Source organism: Hyperoodon ampullatus (assembly GCF_949752795.1).
Source record: "Hyperoodon ampullatus genome assembly, chromosome: 5".
Taxonomy (NCBI): domain Eukaryota; kingdom Metazoa; phylum Chordata; class Mammalia; order Artiodactyla; family Ziphiidae; genus Hyperoodon; species Hyperoodon ampullatus.
This window is the reverse complement of record NC_136918.1, coordinates 44,139,631-44,158,775: the sequence shown is the minus strand read 5'-3', so window position 1 is coordinate 44,158,775 and position 19,145 is coordinate 44,139,631. Positions and strand designations below refer to the sequence as shown.

The following is a 19,145-nucleotide window of genomic DNA, read 5'->3' as shown; positions in this document are numbered from 1 at the left end:
AATTTAGTTCCTCTTTTATGAGGCCTCTCTCCCCTAGTAGGCATCTTCCTGAAAGCAGTAACCTGGTCTACCTCTTACCTCTGCACTGTGTCTGGCACAGTGCTAGGCACTAGGATTACAGCAGTGAACAAAACACATAAGGTTCTTGCTTTCTTGGAGTGTATATTTTAATAGGGAGAATAGATAATACATTAGGAAAATAAAATAGAATAATTTCAGATGTTAGTAAGTGCTATAAAATTTGGGGAAAGGGGTGAGTGCCAAATCTGAGCTGAGGCCTGAAGAATAAGAAGCCAGCACACGAAGATCACAGTCGAAGCGACTTTGTCTCTGTCACAAGCTCTGTTCTAGGTTGCTGTTCTAGACAGCTGTGAACAAAACAGTACAGATTCATGCTTTCATGAAAGTGGCATTCCAATGTGTGTGAGTGTGGGGGGCAGGGATGGAAATAATAAAATAGCACACTGTAAGAATAGAGACTCAGTAGGGGCCAATTTTGATTGGTTGGTCAGGGAAGTCTGCTATGAGGTGGTGAATTTAAGCTGTTATCTGAGTTTAAAAAGGAGTCACCCATGTTAGGATCTGAGGAAAGAGCGTTTCAGGCAGAGAACAGCTAGAACAAATGCCCTAGGCAGGAATGAGCTTGGCGTATTCAAAAAAGAAAAGAAACCACTTTTATTGGAACGTGGTAAGGAGTATACTAGGTGAGGGTACAGATCATATAAGATTTTTGTTCTTTTTCCCCAGCTTTATTGAGAAATAATGTTTCTATAAGCTAGTATAAAGACTTGGGATCTTATTGCAAGTGTAATGAAAAGCCATTCGAGGCTTTTAAGCAGACAAATTATATGATCTGACATGTTTGTAAAAAATCATGGCGGGGGAAGGGACGGGGTGAAAAAAAGATACTAAGATATTACGAGTGGAGGCAGGGAGGCCAGTTAGGAAGCCCTTGCCAGGTGGGAGATAACGTGACTTAGCCCAGAGAGGTAGTGGAGATGTAGAATAGTGGACAGATTCAAGATATGGTTTAAAGGTAAAGATTTGGATAGGGGATACAGGAGAGAATCGAGGAAGACACCTAAAGTTTTGTAGTGAACAACTAGGTGGTGCAATTACTGAAATGAGAAAAAATGGGGGGGGGGAGTATCCTTTCTCTTCTTAACTGTAATATTTATTATTCTTTGCGTGCTTACTATGTGCCAGACGCTGTGCTAGACGGTTTACAGATTTTCTCCTACTAAAATTTCACAACACTACCAGTAAATGCTTTGTCTCAGGTTTGTAGATAAAGCAAATTAGTGTCAGGCTGGGAGCGGGGAGGGAACATGTTCTCACCGCTAGGAAGTGGTGGAAGCTGAATCCGAACCTAAGTCTGCTTCCAGGGCCACTCCTCATCAGGCCTCTTCTTTGCGAAACCGAGACAATTTTCTCCTGGGTTTGTTAGAATATAAAATATGATCTAAGCTATGCATCAGCCGTACCGTCCGCGTGGAGTTCTTTTTTTTTTTTTTTTTTTTTATTAGTTTCTGCTTTGTAACAAAGTGAATCAGTCATACATATACATCTGTTCCCACATCCCCTCCCTCATGCATCTCCCTCCCTCCCACCCTCCCCATCCCACCCCTCCAGGCGGTCACAAAGCACCGAGCTGATCTCCCTGTGCTCTGCGGCTGCTTCCCACTATCTATCTACCTTACGTTTGGTAGTGTATATATGTCCATGCCTCTCTTTCCCTTTGTCACAGCTTACCCTTCCCCTTCCCCATATCCTCAAGTCCATTCTCAAGTAGGTCTGTGTCTTTATTCCCGTTTTACCCCTAGGTTCTTCATGACATTTTTTTTTTTTTTTAAATTCCATATATATGTGTTAGCATACGGTATTTGTCTTTCTCTTTCTGACTTACTTCACTCTGTATGACAGACTCTAGGTCTATCCACCTCATTACAAATAGCTCAGTTTCGTTTCTTTTTATGGCTGAGTAATATTCCATTGTATATATGTGCCACATCTTCTTTATCCATTCATCCGATGATGGACACTTAGGTTGTTTCCAGCTCCGGGCTATTGTGAATAGAGCTGCAATGAACATTTTGGTACATGTCTCTTTTTGAATTATGGTTTTCTCAGGGTATATGCCTAGTAGTGGGATTGCTGGGTCATATGGTAGTTCTATTTTTAGTTTTTTAAGGAACCTCCATACTGTTCTCCATAGTGGCTGTACCAATTCACATTCCCACCAGCAGTGCAAGAGTGTTCCCTTTTCTCCACACCCTCTCCAGCATTTATTGTTTCTAGATTTCTTGATGATGGCCATTCTGACTGGTGTGAGATGATATCTCATTGTAGTTTTGATTTGCATTTCTCTAATGATTAATGATGTTGAGCATTCTTTCATGTGTTTGTTGGCAGTCTGTATATCTTCTTTGGAGAAATGCCTATTTAAGTCTTCTGCCCATTTTTGGATTGGGTTGTTTGTTTTTTTGCTATTGAGCTGCATGAGCTGTTTATAAATTTTGGAGATTAATCCTTTGTCAGTTGCTTCATTTGCAAATATTTTCTCCCATTCTGAGGGTTGTCTTTTGGTCTTGTTTATGGTTTCCTTTGCTGTGCAAAAGCTTTGAAGTTTCATTAGGTCCCATTTGTTTATCTTTGTTTTTAGTTCCATTTCTCTAGGAGGTGGGTCCAAAAGGATCTTGCTGTGATTTATGTCATAGAGTGTTCTACCTATGTTTTCCTCTAAGAGTTTGATAGTTTCTGGCCTTACATTTAGGTCTTTAATCCATTTTGAGCTTATTTTTGTGTATGGTGTTAGGGAATGATCAAATCTCATACTTTTACATGTCCCTGTCCAGTTTTCCCAGCACCACTTATTGAAGAGGCTGTCCTTTCTCCACTGTACATTCCTGCCTCCTTTATCAAAGATAAGTTGGCCATATGTGCGTGGGTTTATCTCTGGGCTTTCTATCCTGATCCACTGACCGCGTGGAGTTCTTGTCCCCGCCCATTTCGCCCGCGTCCTTCCTCCCCGGCGTACAGCGCCTAGCCCTTGGTGAATGAAATTCCGAGCCTCGTAACCAAGATAAAACCTCCCTCCCGCAATTGGTCAGTGCTGGAGGAGGAGCCCCGTGATTGGTGGAGAGTCCAAGGAGGCGGGCGAAGGGAAACTTTGTGTACCGCGATGCCGGCTCTTGGAACCCTTTCCCCACCACCAATCTTTACGTAATTTTCTGCGACTCGCAGGTGCCGGGGCTGAGCGGATTCCTGCGGAGGCACGATTCTCTGACGTTTCCCCTTCTAATTGGTCGGGAGCTGCGGCTGTAGTTCCGAAGCCTAACTGGCCGGCCTCACCGCCTCGGAGGTGAAGTGTACTGCGCTGATTGGCTGTGAGGCGCCGGCCGCGTGTGATGTCCCGAGCAGCGATTGGCTCTGGCCCGCTGGGTGCTTCTCTCGCCGGGACTCGGGACTCCCGGGAAGTGGACTGGTAGAGGAGGGGGCAAGCTAGCTGTCGCTCCCGACTAAGTCGGAGACTCCGGCGTGAGGCGGCCTCTCAGGGCCGGGGGGGCTGGCGAGCCGACGCGGCGGCGGCGGCGGCGGAGGCTGTGAAGAGTGCGGGGGTCAGGGGCCCGCACAGAGAGACCATGGCCCCACAGAACCTGGGCACCTTCTGCCTGTTGCTGCTGTACCTCATCGGGGCCGTGATTGCCGGGTGAGGAACTGGCATCCGCGGGCACGGCGCCCTTAAGTCAGTCTTGGCTGGGGAGGAGGCTTGAGGGAGGAGGGGGCATTGTCACACTGGGGGAGTGGAGGGGGCGTTGCTGTGGTGAGGCGGTGGAGCGGAGGAATGGATAGCGTGGGCCAGGCTTGTGGGGGTGGAGAGGAGAGCAGTGGGTGATACAGGTGAGAGGGGCTTAGACCTAGAAGCCCTAGAGCTAGATTTGCCTAGAGAAGTGAGGGTTGGATGCAGTGCCAAAAGCAACGTGGTGGGAGGGGGCTGCTGAGCTGGAGAAGAGGACGATGCAATGTTGAGCCTGCAACAAGCCATTGGGCTGACATTAAGTGGGTGGGTTATGATGCCAGGCCAAGTGAGGAAATGGGGAGGACAGGTTAGGGAGGCCATGCTGGGACTGAAGGAAGTTGTATTGAGGGAGCAAGGCAGACCCTTGGGAGAGCCCTTGTACTTCTCAGCTTCTTGAGATACTGAGCCTGAGTTGTCATCATGCCTCACTGTCTCTCCATGGAGCATTCTTAGGAAGCTGAATGATATTATGAGCGGGGAAAAAACATTTCCACTACTACACCAATAGGTGGTAGACTGGGATTCTAGCCCACCCCACTTACGAATTATGTGACCTTGAAGGAACATTTCAATTCTCATCTGTGACATGAGGATGATAATGTGCCACCTGTTTGAAGGAAGTAGGACCACCTGAACTCTTGAGATTCTCCGGCCTTTAATAAGATCCACTATCGTATAGGCCTGCTGACCACAGGGTATGATATGCCAGGCTCATATTTTACAATGTGGGGAATAGTAAAGTCTTAGCTTTTGACAAATGTATAGGTTGCTCTGAATGTAGAAAGCACTACCTAGCAGAGCTTTAAACTTTAAATACTTGTTATTCTCTTAAAAGTTTTTTCCCTGTGCATATATGCTTCAACTTTGTTGGGGTTTTTTTTTCTTGTGAAACATATTAAATTTCTAAAATAAAAATTAACTTCTCCTAGGTAATGCTTTATTGGGTTTTTTAACATGTTTTTGTTAGTACTTTTTGCACTTAAAGCAATGGGTACCTTAAGTTGTTTAAACAAGATTTCAGGATAAATACTGTTAGTACTGTAGCTATAAACTTCAGTTTTTCATAAAGGATTCTCTTGGGGACCGTCATGTTGATGCTGAGTTATGCCAGCCATCTTTTCCCTGTATTTTTCTCAGCTGTTACTTAACCATTTTTATATTAAGTATAGCCTAAGCCTCACTTTTTATATAGCTAGCTCTTTTGTCATTAACATTAGTGAAACTTTTGATTTATTTAGTTCTTGTCTCAAGAGATGCCAAGTTTTTGCAGATTTTTGGGATGTGGTGATAAAGCACCTAAATAATCCTCATGGAACCCCTTGTCAGTGATAATTTTTAAAATTTATACATTAAATGGTTTTCCTGAAGTGTGACTAAGAGCTTATGAAATACATTTTTTAAAAGTTCTGTCATATATTACGTGGATCTTGATACCCCAATGCATTTTTCCCCACTGCATTTTAAAATTGCCATCATTACTACATCATCTTCCTGTGAACAACTTTCCCATCCCTTTGGTTGAGAGAATGCATTTTCAGAATAATTTCTGCTGGCTAAAGTGACTCTGGCAAAAGGAATAGACTTTTGTGAGCATGCTTATTTATTCATTTCATTCAACGAATATTTATTGGTGTCTTCTATGGGCTGGCTTTGGTCCCTGCCCTGAAACTTTGTTAGTCTTATTCTGTCTTCACATTGGCCCTTCCTGCAAAGATTCCCTTTACAATTAATTTGGTTCCAACATAGCTCCTGGCAAGGAGGTCAGTGGATCTCCACCTTATCTTCTAGCTCATGCCATGTACATATTTGCAGCTACTGAGACTTATAGACGCCTGCATATGGGTTCCAGCAGCTGTCTCTAATTAAGACTTAACCTAGACAAACTAGTATAACTAGTATAACTAGTAATGACTGCAAAATTGAAATTTTCTCTCTCAGCAAAAAACTCCACAACTCATACATTCAAATGGGTGTTATTCTCTCTTCAAGCTTTTTATTTGGGCTTTGACTTAACCTCTGTGTTAACCTCTGACGTTAACTTCAGTCACTTCATCTTTAACATTTCAAGAGTGCTACTGTTAGAACATTTCTGTGACATAATCTTTTTGAGTAAAGAACATCTCTGACATAATCTTTTTGAACAAAGAAATTCATCCGTTGAGATTGACCTTTGGAAGCAGTCAGAAGTCATTTGAAGTCAGTAATGGGGAGAAAAAAGAGAGTCAATTTGATTATACAGTTCTTGGTTGAAAATGATGTATGACCATAAAATAAGAAAATGACTTTCTTGACTAAGGGTAGTTCTAAGAGAAGAATGCCAGAGATATTTTGAATAATTCTAGTATTGTTCAAAAAGTACATAGCCTCTCATTGTGATTACTTCAATATGAGACTCATTACAAATTCTGGTGTGTTCTCTTTTTAGTCATTCTTTTTCGTGTGTCACGTGGGTACCTTCATTTTCCTACCTCTTTGCTCAGACACAAACCTAAATGTAAAGGAAAAAATTTCACTTTTAAAAATGTAGTGTATTAACTCTTTAATGAAGTATCTTCTCCCTCTCCCCCACCCTCAGGCGAGATTTCTATAAGATCTTAGGGGTGCCTCGCAGTGCCTCTATAAAGGATATTAAAAAGGCCTACAGGAAACTAGCCCTGCAGCTTCATCCTGACCGGAATCCTGATGATCCTCGAGCGCAGGAGAAATTCCAGGATCTGGGTGCTGCTTATGAGGTGAGTCAGGAAAAGGATGAAGTATGAATAAAACCTATAGATTCAGAAAAAAACCATGTAACGCTGAGTAACACTCCCATTTTTCAGGTCACTTTTAAAAAAAAAATTGACAATAGATAAAAGTAGCACTTGATGCTATATTGTACATTAATGTTAGTACGTGCTACTTCTTGCCCTTTTCATTTCAGTATTTGTCTTATTGTGGAGAGTAATGTTGAAAAAGACAAATGAAAGAAAATAGGATTGGTAGGTTAATACGTAGATTGATGATCAATCACTCCGTTTGAGAGTTGCAGCCAGAAACAGAAATAAAATCTAAATGAGGATTGCAAATCCACATGTGCCCATGTGGATCAGGCAGATAACATGCAGGGCAGGTATAAGATACAACAGGAGAGTGGATATTCTACCTCCATGTTAGGAATCAGTAGCGATTGAAGAGGACTGTGACAGGCTGAAGACTTCTTGCCCCATTTCAAGGAAACAGCTGTTATTCAACACCAGCCAGTTTTTGCCGTGTACAGATGCAAACACTGTGTTTGCACACTGTGGCCAGATCATTTAATTTTTCAAGAGGAGTGGAAATCCTGATTTTTTGGTAAATTCTCCTGGTTGTAAAATGTTGGTAACTAATTCAATTTAAAATTTTCTTTTACGTGCAGATCAAAGAAAACACAGCTATAGTTTGAATTTGCAACCTGTAATCTAGAGGTCAAAATACTTTCATGTGTATCATCTCATTTAATCTTCATTAGGACACCATGAAATATAGGAGAGCTGGGCATTTTCTTATTACCATTTAAAAAAAAATTTTAACAACACAGAGGAATATTTACTGAATGCTTAATAATCTTTTTACTATTTGAAAAACCATTATACACAGAACCTTTCAACACTATGGTGAAAAAATTTTACAAATAAGTCACTGATAATCTTTCATATGTATTAATTTAGGAGTTAGCTGTATTGTGTGTGTTGCAATTCACCTTTCCCCTAGAAATAGAATACTATTATTCTGTGGTTATACTTTTTCTTTTCAGCTTTATTGAGATATAATTGACAAATATAATTGTAAGATATTTAAAGTATATATTGTGATTACTTGGTACACATATACATTGTGAAAGGATTTCACCCATCTAGTTAATCCATCACCTCATATATTTACTGTTTTGGTGAGAACATTTAAGCTCTGCTTTCTTAGCAAATTTCAGTTATACAATACAGTGTTATCAATTCTAGTCACCATTTATTCACATTTTCTAAAAGGGCACAGAAGAAAATAATTTGACTCCAAAAGTCAGAGAGCTACAACTTCTGAATTCAAATTAAATCCCTATATAGTGAGAAGACTGAAAACAAATCTGAAAAATATTTTAGTGGAAAAAACCCAGAAGGAAGGGATCCCCAGGCCTCCTAGGTTAAAGAAGTGAATGAACCAAAGCAGTGACTTACATACCCAGGTGAAACCTAGAACTAATGGGGTTTCCCTTTCTTCTCTCAACACCTATAGGACCAAAATTCCTAACCTCAGGCCCACAAATAAACTTGAGAGGGTTGGTGGACCCTCTTAAATTACTGTATGTAACATTTCTTTCTTGTTGATAATATGGATTCCATATTTCGCACTGTGTTTCCCATGAGTATTCCCATTGCTTGCTAGGAATCCAATAATCAAAAATATTTTCTGGGGAAACTGTTGCTAAGAATTTACCATGCTCTTTAAAAACTCTACCATGTTCTTTAGCCATGACCTAGGCAAGGCTATACATAGATCATTCATGAAATTGCAGTTTAACTCTTAAGAGCCTTTCTGGTCACTAGTTCAAATTTTCTTTTTTCTTTGTATCATTCACTTGATTGCCTGCCTTTGGTCCTTAGATAAATTAGTGTTCACAAATCAGAATCCCAGTAAAGTTGAAGAGTCTTTTGTGAATACAAATCTGTCTTCTCTACTGAGCTGGGATTACTACTGGCATTTTAATTAATTGAGACTCTGGTTGGTTGGCCAGTCAACTAAGAAACTCCTTTTTTTCTTTTAATAATAAAAGTTTCCAAGACTATGGAATAAAGTTGCATTCCTTAGACAGAAGAAAAGTGAGGAGTAAGTGAATGGTAATAGATAACTTTAGGAGTAATTTGGGGGTAGTTATTACAGAAGCCTCCTATGTCCAAAAAGAAGCTGACTTAAAAAATAGTCTTTGTTTCGGGGTTTTGAAATGGTGTTTCTTATGGACCCAAATGTGGGGTTCATTTCTTTGCCAAGACAGGAACAGAGAAGTAGACTTGAAAGTGAAAATATTGGAAATCCAGATCACATAATAATGAGTTTTGTTTTGTTTTGTTTTTTAAAGTTAACTCTGCCCATTTCTACTTCCCCAAAGTGGCTATTTTTTTAGGATATTTACCAAACAATTTTTTTCTCACCTGGTCTATCACAGTGGCTTTAGTTGAGTACTCTGGTCACTTCTAGACTAACCCATTTGTCTTTGCTTTTAAGAATGCTCACTCTCTTGTACACTGAATTTCTTTTTATCCTTCTAAATGTATCTTAAATGTTAGTAGATTTTTGCTGTGGCACCTTACACATCATTCAGGCCCTGAGCCAAAAGTGTGTCCTATTTACATACGCCAATCAGATCTTCCCTTTCTTTTGCTGAGTCAACAAGCCCCATCTACTTCCAACCTCACGTTTCCTAAGCCAACACAAGTATGAGTTTCTATAACTTTCTCCTTCAGTCTGCTATCTAAATAGACATTTAAGAATATCAAATAACATAAAGTTATTCAATTTTCAAAGTTATATGTGTGCATATATTTCAGAATGCTCTAAGTAAATGGGAAGCTGTTTTTTGGAGGGCAAAATTTGAGAACATTGAAGCTTATTTTGTTTTACATTCTTTAGTTCTATATATGGAATGGTCTCAAGGAGAAAGCGTATACCTATGACTGAGTATGTAGTTTTCTAAAACCATTAAAACTTCAGAAAGTCTTTTCAGGTTGTGAAATTTAGCTTGAGCATCCTTCATAGAGCAGTGTCCCTTTTCACTCTTTGCAGTTCAAACTCAGGAGGGTATGAGCTGTGTGTGGCAGACAGCATTCTTCCCAAATGGATTTCTACATGTATCAAAAGAATGAAAAGGGAATATGAAAATATTGCAGTGTAGAGCTTTCTGGAGACCTGTCATTGGAGTCCCTTGACTTGCCAGTCTCTTAATGTGTGTGTGGTAGTGGGGTGTAGGGGTTATGGTATAGACGTGTAGGGCTGAGCAAACTTGACGGCTGTCCTAATTTACTGCTTCTGTGACTAATGACAGTCTCTCATAGTCATGTCCTAGTTTATAGTTTAGAGAGAGAATATAACATAGTGGTTAACAGCCTAAACACTGGAGTCAAACTACATGGGAAGTAAACCTGAGGAATTCATCTCACCTCTTTCCTGTTACTGCCCTCACATTCATAGCCATGTCGCTAATCTCCAGCATGATATTTATATGGCTAGGTGAGTTTTGATAAATTTAAATTAAAAACATGAATTGAGCATTGTGGAAAGTTACAAAATGAACACTGATCAAAGAATTTAGTCTGATAAAGAAAATAACTTTATAAACATGCCTTAATACCATACATAATGAAAACTGAATTCCACTAAAATTTTACACACAGTACAGAGTTTAAAAAAACAAAAACAAAAACATAAATGTGAATCCACCTTACCTGAATATTACCAACTCATAATCTTTTCTTCCACTGGCTTTTGCCCCCAGGTTCTGTCAGATAGTGAGAAACGGAAACAATATGACACTTATGGTGAAGAAGGATTAAAAGATGGGCATCAGAGCTCCCATGGAGACATTTTTTCACAGTAAGTAATTTATCTATCTGCAGGGTATTAGTGTCTGAGAATGGATCACTTAGTGATTATTAAAGAATTATCCTTGCTCCCTTGTTCAGAAGCTTTCAATGAAGAGTACAACTCAACTGATCCTTGACCAAGAGGTCATTCATCATCCTTTCTGTGGGAATATACTCCTCTATTTTCACAAAGCTCCAGAAAAGACAGGTGGCACTAAAAGGGATGTCCATCTAGCCAACCATATCAATTAAATCAACCCTGACTGTGTTGTGGGGGATATATGTTGGAAACCAGTTCATTTTATCTCCTTGCTGTCTTAGAATCTGCAAACCACTTAATGAGCAAAGTGATTCTTATAAGCGGAGAGAGAAATTCCTACTCTCATACCCAAAGCTGACTCTTCATCCTATCCACAAGAGAGGGATGATTATGATAATCAGCATTGTTGGAAGGAGTTGGGTTAGAGGCTCTTCATCCCTTGCTGGGCCCAGCTTTCTGGGAGTGCTAAGAGGCTGGAATAATAAACATCTTTCCTTCCCGCTCTTTGAGCCCCTCTTTGTTGAGCATTTGAATTTTCATATGTCCTGATGATGCATAAATAGATCTTGATCTGGGGTTTCAAGTCAAGTTATAAATAAAAAGATGTTTGAATATGCATTTCTATGGGGAGAGGATGCATTGCTTTCTTCAGATTCTCTTCAGATTCTTCAGATTCTCAAGAGAATTTTCTTCAGATTCTCAAATTTCTTCAGATTTGTGAACCCTTCCCCAAAAGAAGTAAGAATCACTGTTGCTACAACAGCTTCCCTCATTTAGTGTTTGGGGGTGACAGTAGATTTTCAGGACTTACAACGATGTGTGAGTAATATTATTAGGAAATCTTTCTCTTCCCCAGGATTGATTTGGCTGCTTTAGCCTACCAGGGAAGTGTCCTGTTTGAACCCCTTAGCAGTAAGAAGTGATACCCAGGGATGCCAGAAAGAAAAAAGGCTCTGCCCTTGCTCTTTCCCCACCAAAATCCTCCTTCTCTGCTTTTATTTAAAATTCAGGGAATCCATTCACCAAGATTGGGTTTTGGTTTTGTTTTTTGGAGGGGTTGGGGTTGTTGTATATTTGTCATCACTATGCTAACATCTGAGGCTCCTAATAACCAAAACTTAACATCAAGATTAGAACTCCTACACAATTGAAGGTCACTGTTTATAGTAATTTCAAAGTGACGCTTCTGTTACTTAACACAAATTAATTTTGGTCTTATGAGACCAGAACTTCCTTTTCTGTAAGATCCAGAGTTTTACTAAGGCTAATGCTTTTTTAGTTTAATTATGTATCCAAGATTTTTGTACAAAGCAGTAGCTTGTTTCAGCAAAGTTAGTTTCTAAAAAAGCATGTAAAGGTGAACACTACAAACGTCCAAAATTACCATTAGGTTTGGCAATACATGGATTTATATAGACTATACCCTTTCTCAATGTCTCCATTATATCCTGATATTTGCCAGTATTGAGAGAGATTATTTTTTCATTGATTAAGAATTCATTGGCATACTGTATACACTGTACTGTGTGTTTGGACAATATTAAAAAGTAAATTTTTTTGTAGTAGGGGCAATATAGTTGACATTATATAAATTAAAAATTGTATATGATGTATGACTCCAATGTATTAAAATGTCTTTCAGTTTTGCTCACTGGTGGGACACAATATTTTATCAATGTGAAGAAAACTAAAATTATAAGAGGTGAACTCTGATTTCTTTTCGTGATGATTTTACACTTACCAACAGCTTCTTTGGAGATTTTGGTTTCATGTTTGGAGGAACCCCTCGTCAGCAAGACAGAAATATTCCAAGAGGAAGTGATATTATTGTAGATCTAGAAGTCACTTTGGAAGAAGTATATGCAGGAAATTTTGTAGAAGTAAGTCCAAACTATACAGCTATTCATATTGACTCCCAGAATGTGTTCTTATGACTAAAAACAAGAGGTTTCTGTGTACCTTCTCTGTCTTTTAGGGGGTGGGGAGGTGTATAGAATTGAATTAATCATAATCCTTGGTTCATGATATGCTGTTATTATTTCATGAACTCATCACTCAGCCCAAGAACTAAATAAAACAATACCAGGAGTTATATCTACCTACATGCTACTTCCCTATTCCGTTCACTTGCCTCCTTTCCCAGGTAACTGTCTAATATCCTGAGTTTTGTCTTTATTGTTCCCTTGCCACTCGTGTTTGTTTGTTTTATTACATATATAGGAATACCTGAATAATATATTGTTTACTTTCACTGTTTTTTACTTTGTAAAAATGATATCATACTATACATTATCTTCTGAGACTGGCCTTTTTTACTCACTCTTAATATTGTCGGGATTCATCCATGTTGTTGCTTATAGCTATAATTCTGCTGAATAGAATTTCATTGTGACCACGTTACGTCAATAGGCATGTAGGTTACCTCCAGTTTTTTTCAATTCCAAGCTGTGCTTTTAGGAAGTCTTGTACATATATCCAGGTAAAAAGATTAATTTCCCATGTTCCCTTGCAGACCTGTTGTCTGTCATCATTGCTAATACATAATGTGCATCACTCTTTGCAGTTAGCATGCTCCTAAGCAAATTCCTTTTTAATCTAATTATTGTAAAGGATGTATATGACCTTGCTATTTAAATGCCCCCATGGTAAGTTCTTTTTAAGAAAAAATTACCTTGAGAGAGCATAGTGGTTAAAAGCACAGAGTTTGGAGCTAGACTGCCTGGTTTAGAATCCTGGCTCTACCGTACATTGGTTATGTGACCTTGGTCGTATTACTGAGCCTTCCTGTGCTTTCATTCTTTCCTCTGTAAAATGGAGATAATAGCAGCATCTACCTCATAAAGCTGCTATGAGGATTAAATGAGTTCATAAATATATGTGATTAGGGCCTTGCTTGGCACATACTAAGTGCTATAAAGTGTTGGCTCTAATTATTGTTATTGTTATTTATTCTGTTGACCTGGGCTTTCATATGTTCGTAGACTTTGAGGGATTTTTCTCCAAGCATTCATGTCATCTCACTGCATGAGCATGTGCCCTATGATTAGTAGGTGTTTGACTAAACAGGCAAAATCAAGAGTACATTTCTTCAAATATTTTAGTTTCTAGTGATTTAGAGGGATCAGAATGTTTAATTGCAATCAGCTACAAGATGATCGTTGTGTCTTTTCTTATGGGTTAGAGTATCTGAATCGAGACAGCACTGGAAAACACTGCCAGATTGAGTTGCCTGAAACAAGGAAGTGTTTTCATGAGGTTAATCATAGCTAATCCTGGGATGGGAGCCACATACCAGCTTTTGAAGACTGTGGTTGTTCTTCAGGGCTTATGCTTTACACAGCTCAGATTTCTCAAGAGATAGTAATTCTGTGCACTACTTTAACTCAGTAGTATTTTGTCATGGCTTAGAAAAGGTGATTCCATACATACTATCTTTCAGTTCTCTTCTTTCTTACCCTCCTCTCTCTTCTCCAACTTCAAAATTTGAGTCAGTTAAAGATCCATTTGCTCCACTCCTATGTGGGAGCTGACTTATAACTTCTCCAAGACTTCTCTCAGCTGTGGGTCTCCCTGAGGGATGGCTTGGGAGAAAAGGGGAAGTGCCAACCCCGGCAGGTGCGCAGAGCCCCGATCTGGTGAGGAAACCAAAGGCTGTGGGACACAAGAGAGAAGCTGATCCTGTGTGTGTACTTGCTAGGTGGTTAGAAACAAACCTGTGGCAAGGCAGGCCCCTGGCAAACGGAAGTGCAACTGCAGGCAGGAGATGCGGACTACCCAGCTGGGCCCCGGGCGCTTCCAGATGACCCAGGAGGTGGTCTGCGACGAGTGCCCAAATGTCAAGTGAGTGCAAGCACCTTCTTTGCTCTGCCAAGGGACACTTTAATCATCTCCTTTGTCTAATAAAATGCCAGTGGTCCATACCTAGATTTTTTTTCCCTCCCTCTCCCCCATCCTTCTCTCTCTCCCTCATGTTCTACCAGAGGATAGAGCAAAGAAATGTACAGTTTAATTTTTTCCGAAAGTATCTATTCAGAATATCTCCTTTTATGTTTATGAACTAATAAGCAGGGCCCTTTATTTCTGAATATACGTAACAAAAATGTTGATATTTTTCCGTTTTCCTACTTGGAATGTTTCCTTTTTCCTACTTGGAATATTTAGAGCAGTCTTATGTGTACAGCTAACATTTCAGATTAGAGAAGTACTATTTGCTGATTTATGTTATAAATACAACTATTTAATTGAACCTTCAATTGTATATATTAAAACTAGCTCAGTTATTTGTGGGATCAGTGAAAAAAATCAAATAGGATAAACTCTCCTGTTAGATTTTCTGATAAACATGATGCTGTCCTTTCAGGTGCGCATTTATGTAAGTGCGAGTAGTTTTCTCTGTTACTGATCACTCACTTCAAGGGAATCAGTCTACTGCAGGCTTTTTTGGAGTCAGCAGATGCATGGTTATGTGATATATAGTAGCTTTGCCCTGGCTTTTGGCAGGTGGAAGGTGTAAATGGATATCAGGTGGTTTTGTCATTTAGGGATACAGGATAGTCTTCCAAGAAAAAGGTCTGATTGAGTAGATAAACCTTTATTATCTGTATCTGGGGTTTGGTTTATATTTTCTTTCTTCTTTTTTTTTTTTCTTTTAAATGCTCTTTGTCTCAGACTAGTGAATGAAGAACGAACACTGGAGGTCGAAATTGAACCTGGGGTGAGAGATGGCATGGAGTACCCCTTTATTGGAGAAGGTGAAATATTGATATTGATGTTTTATTATTGTAACTTTATGCTCCCGCCTGCTTATGAACACCTCCCACCCCCCACCTCACCCCATACATACCTCGTGGCCACCTAGTAAATGCATATATCATTTCCAACACACTTCAGTCAGTTATAGGACACAGAAAGCCTTTTTATGACCATCCTTAAGCATCCTGGTTGGTCCACTTAAGCAGTAGCATTACTGTTTATCCTTTGACTATCATGGCCAAAAGTTACTGTCAAGTAGCCTAAGTTAGGTCAAAGTTTAAATATTCAGAACTTAATGGATTAATTTTAACTCAGCAACAAAAGAGGATATGTAACTCTAGTTGGCATTAATAAGATGCTCTCAGACCTCACTTAGGGGTTAAATTTAAATCTCTAGAAGAAAAATAGCTTTAAAACATCATCAGGAGACCAGTGAATCATTCTTTGTTTAGGAAATAAGTCACGTTATTTATTGCTGTGTCTGAGTCCCAGGTGATCCTCACTAATAATCTGAGACTTGATATAACCAGGTAGACACGCTGCTCTCACAGATAGGCTCGACAGTCAAAGCCTAAGGTAGTGGCTTTAGAAAATTCTCTCAACTGCTAAATAGATTTGCAGTGTTCGACTTGCATGGCTTACAGTGTGCTGTAATCTCTTCTCTTCTGACAAGGTGAGCCTCATGTGGATGGAGAGCCAGGAGACTTACGGTTCCGAATCAAAGTTGTCAAGTAAGTAACCTCAGTTTAGAGGCCTTCTCTTTAGCCCTCGCTTTTCAGAGGAGTCAGGTTAGAGAAATATGGGTAGCCACCAGGGCACTTCCAGACTTTTTCCTCTGTTTCATGCCCTTAATACCCTAAATGTGTAACTCTACAGCCATACTGAAAATTCGGGGTTGGAGCCTAGGATTGAGTCCATTTATTTATTTACTCAGGACTTCCAAGTCCAAAAGATGTTGGGAGGAAAGCATCGGTATTAAGAGTAAGGAGCTGTGAAAGAGGGGCCAACAAGGAGACCAGAGATTTTAACTGAGGAAATACGGCCCCACACAAGAATGGGAGACTTTTCCATAGAAAGGAGCTTCTGTGACATAATCTGCAGCTGCTGGGCAGCTTCTCTGGTTGGCTTCTCTTCAACATGCAGTTCTACTTACATAAGAATTTTACCTGGGACTCAGGTTTTCTTGTTTATCACTTGTCTCTTTTTTTTTTTTTTTTTTTTTGCGATATGTGGGCCTCTCACTGTTGTGGCCTCTCCTGTTGCGGAGCACAGGCTCCGGACGCACAGGCTCAGCGGCCATGGCTCACGGGCCCAGCCGCTCTGCGGCATGTGGGATCTTCCCAGACCGGGGCACGAACCCGTGTCCCCTGCATCGGCAGGCGGACTCTGAACCACTGCTCCACCAGGGAAGCCCATATCACTTGTCTCTTGTTACCACTTTGGAAACCAGTGATACCTCTGCTTCTAAGGATTCATTGAAACGAGGTTCCCACCCAAATATGGAGAAATGGGCCCCCAGTGCCAAGGACTTTTTTACCTCATAGCACTCTTTAATCTCGGTGATCTTTCCCCAACCTTCCTCACCTACCTTGTCTTTCCCATCACTTCCCAGAGAAACTAGCACATGTGCTGTTCCCTGAATAAACCTGGTACCTTCTCAAGTCCTTATCATTGCCAGAATTCCCTCTTGCCCTATCCCCACCCTCCCCTGCGCCCACCTTATTTGCAGCTTCAGAGCTGATCGGGCCTTACAAGCCCAGCTCTAGAAGCCCCCCAGGACCCGTCCCTGATGCCCTTCTCCCCCAGTCCCACAGCCAGAAGTTGTCCTTCTCTCTTTTCCATAATCTAGTTACTTGTATTTTAATTACATGCTTTGACTTCTGCTGATTGTAAGCTCCTTAAGATTAGAGTTTAATAAATCTTAGGCTACTTTACAGTCTTGATTAATACTATACACGAAGGAGTGTCTAATAAATGCCTATTTCTTGAAAGAGTGGCATTCATCCTTTTCCATGATTTTTCTAAAAACTTTTTGAACTCTTCCCAAAGAAAGACTTTGGAAGTTAATGATCTTTACCTTGTTCTGTTCTAGGCACCCAATATTTGAAAGGCGAGGAGATGACTTATACACAAACGTGACAATCTCCCTCGTGGAGTCTCTGGTGGGCTTCGATATGGATATTGCTCACTTGGATGGTCACAAGGTAAGCAAACCAGTTCTCCCGCTTCCTGTCCTTTTAAAGCCTTCACATGGCTGCTGTTGAGGTTACTTCAGCCACTTCAGTCATTTGGAGCCACGGGGACTAAGTGCTCAGGCTTTGTTCTGTCATCTTTTCTCACTCTGCTGCTGAACGTGTAGCAGTAACAACGCCACAGACCCCTCAGCTACTCAGAGGTGATTGCACAGCCTTTGGCAGTCTGGTCTTTACAGTCTCTGTTGGCAAAAGCCTTACTTTTTTACGTGTTTCGTTTTTCTTTTTCTTTTTGAAAACCTTCTCTTTCTTTGGCTCGCACTGTCCTAATGATGTTTCCCCCGCCCCTTCATCCTGCTGCTCTGAGCCATGACATGGGCTCTGGGCACCAGTACTCACTGGAAGCTGTGTGTTGTGCTTCGAGAGTACCAGTCCCGCTCCAGTCCATCCCCTTTGCTTTCCAGGTACATATTTCCCGGGATAAGATCACCAGACCGGGAGCCAAGCTATGGAAGAAAGGGGAAGGGCTCCCCAACTTTGACAACAACAACATCAAGGGCTCTTTGATAATCACTTTCGATGTGGATTTTCCAAAAGAACAGTTATCAGAGGAAGCAAGAGAAGGTGAGGGTATAATGTTTACTGTTCAAGGAAAGGTGAGGTCTACATTAGAATGATTAGAGGCTTAGGAGTGAAGTCTGCAATGACTGATTGAGAAGAGGGCCCAGTCAGTGGGTCCTAAGTAAAAAGGAAAGGGTGAGAGAGGTCAAAACTGGAAAGAGGACAAAGAAGAAGGAATGGAAGACAGCCAAAGAGCTTTCTGTCCATTTCAATTGCCTCTTACCGGATTTTGTGGGATGTATGTGTGGTATATGTGCCTGAGACACAAAGACAAGGGGTCACCTTGGCCGGGTATGTATGGGTATCCACATGCGATAAAGCTAGACATTGCTAGTTACTTGTTTAATTCAGATCCATGGTTGTCATAAGGCCTTTTGTGAGCCTCCCCATGAAACATGCTCTTCAAACTCTGGGGAAGTCACTTTTTTGTTAACGGAGTCATTTGTTCATTCTTTCCTCAGGTATCAAACAGCTGCTGAAACAAGGATCAGTGCAGAAGATATACAATGGACTGCAAGGATATTAAGAGTGAATAAAATTGGACTTTGTTTTAAAATAAGTGAATCGGCGATATTTATTATCTGCAGGGGGTTTTTTGTGTGTGTTTTTGTTTTCATTTTCAATATGCAAGTTTGGTTTAATTTTTTTTTCTTCTAATGATCGTCATGAAATGAATAAGAGGGCTTAAGAATTTGTCCATTCGTGTTGAGAAAAGAATGACCAGCAAAAGGTTTAATAATACCTCTCCCTTTGGGGATTTATGTCTGGTGCTGCCGCCTGAGTTTCAAGAATTAAAGCTGCAAGAGGACTCCAGGAGCAAAAGACACAATATAAAGGGTTGGAGTTAATTGTTAGCTATTTCATTCGAAATGCCAACTGGAGAAGTCTGTTTTTAAATACAATTTTGTTGTTAATTTTTTCTTGACTCCTGTTTCTTGTTGGTGTAGTTACCCTCTTGTCTCTTCCATCTCCATTTTGGTCATTTTTCCTTGATCAGCCTCATTTCCCTCCTTGGGGCCTGTGAGCTAGTTGGGTTTTCCTCCCATCAAGCAAAATGAATATACAAACCTGTGGAAGAGTGATGAAGATCCAGTCCCCGTACCCGATTAAACACACATGGCACTTTCTAGAAAGGAGCCTGAAGAAAATTTGAG

At 40.4% G+C, this 19,145-nt stretch overlaps 1 protein-coding gene across 1 annotated transcript; it reads left to right on the top strand.

Moving 5' to 3' along the window:
- Positions 1-3,641: 3,641 nt before the first annotated feature.
- Positions 3,642-18,904, top strand: DNAJB11 (DnaJ heat shock protein family (Hsp40) member B11; the record flags this gene model as incomplete). Its single annotated transcript, XM_079705021.1, has 10 exons — positions 3,642-3,709; positions 6,375-6,531; positions 10,299-10,396; positions 12,174-12,306; positions 14,124-14,266; positions 15,095-15,177; positions 15,852-15,909; positions 17,271-17,382; positions 17,835-17,994; positions 18,453-18,904. The coding sequence occupies 10 exons, from the start codon at positions 3,642-3,644 to the stop codon at positions 18,515-18,517; spliced, it is 1,077 nt and encodes a 358-aa protein (XP_079561147.1). The 3' UTR covers positions 18,518-18,904.
- Positions 18,905-19,145: the final 241 nt, after the last annotated feature.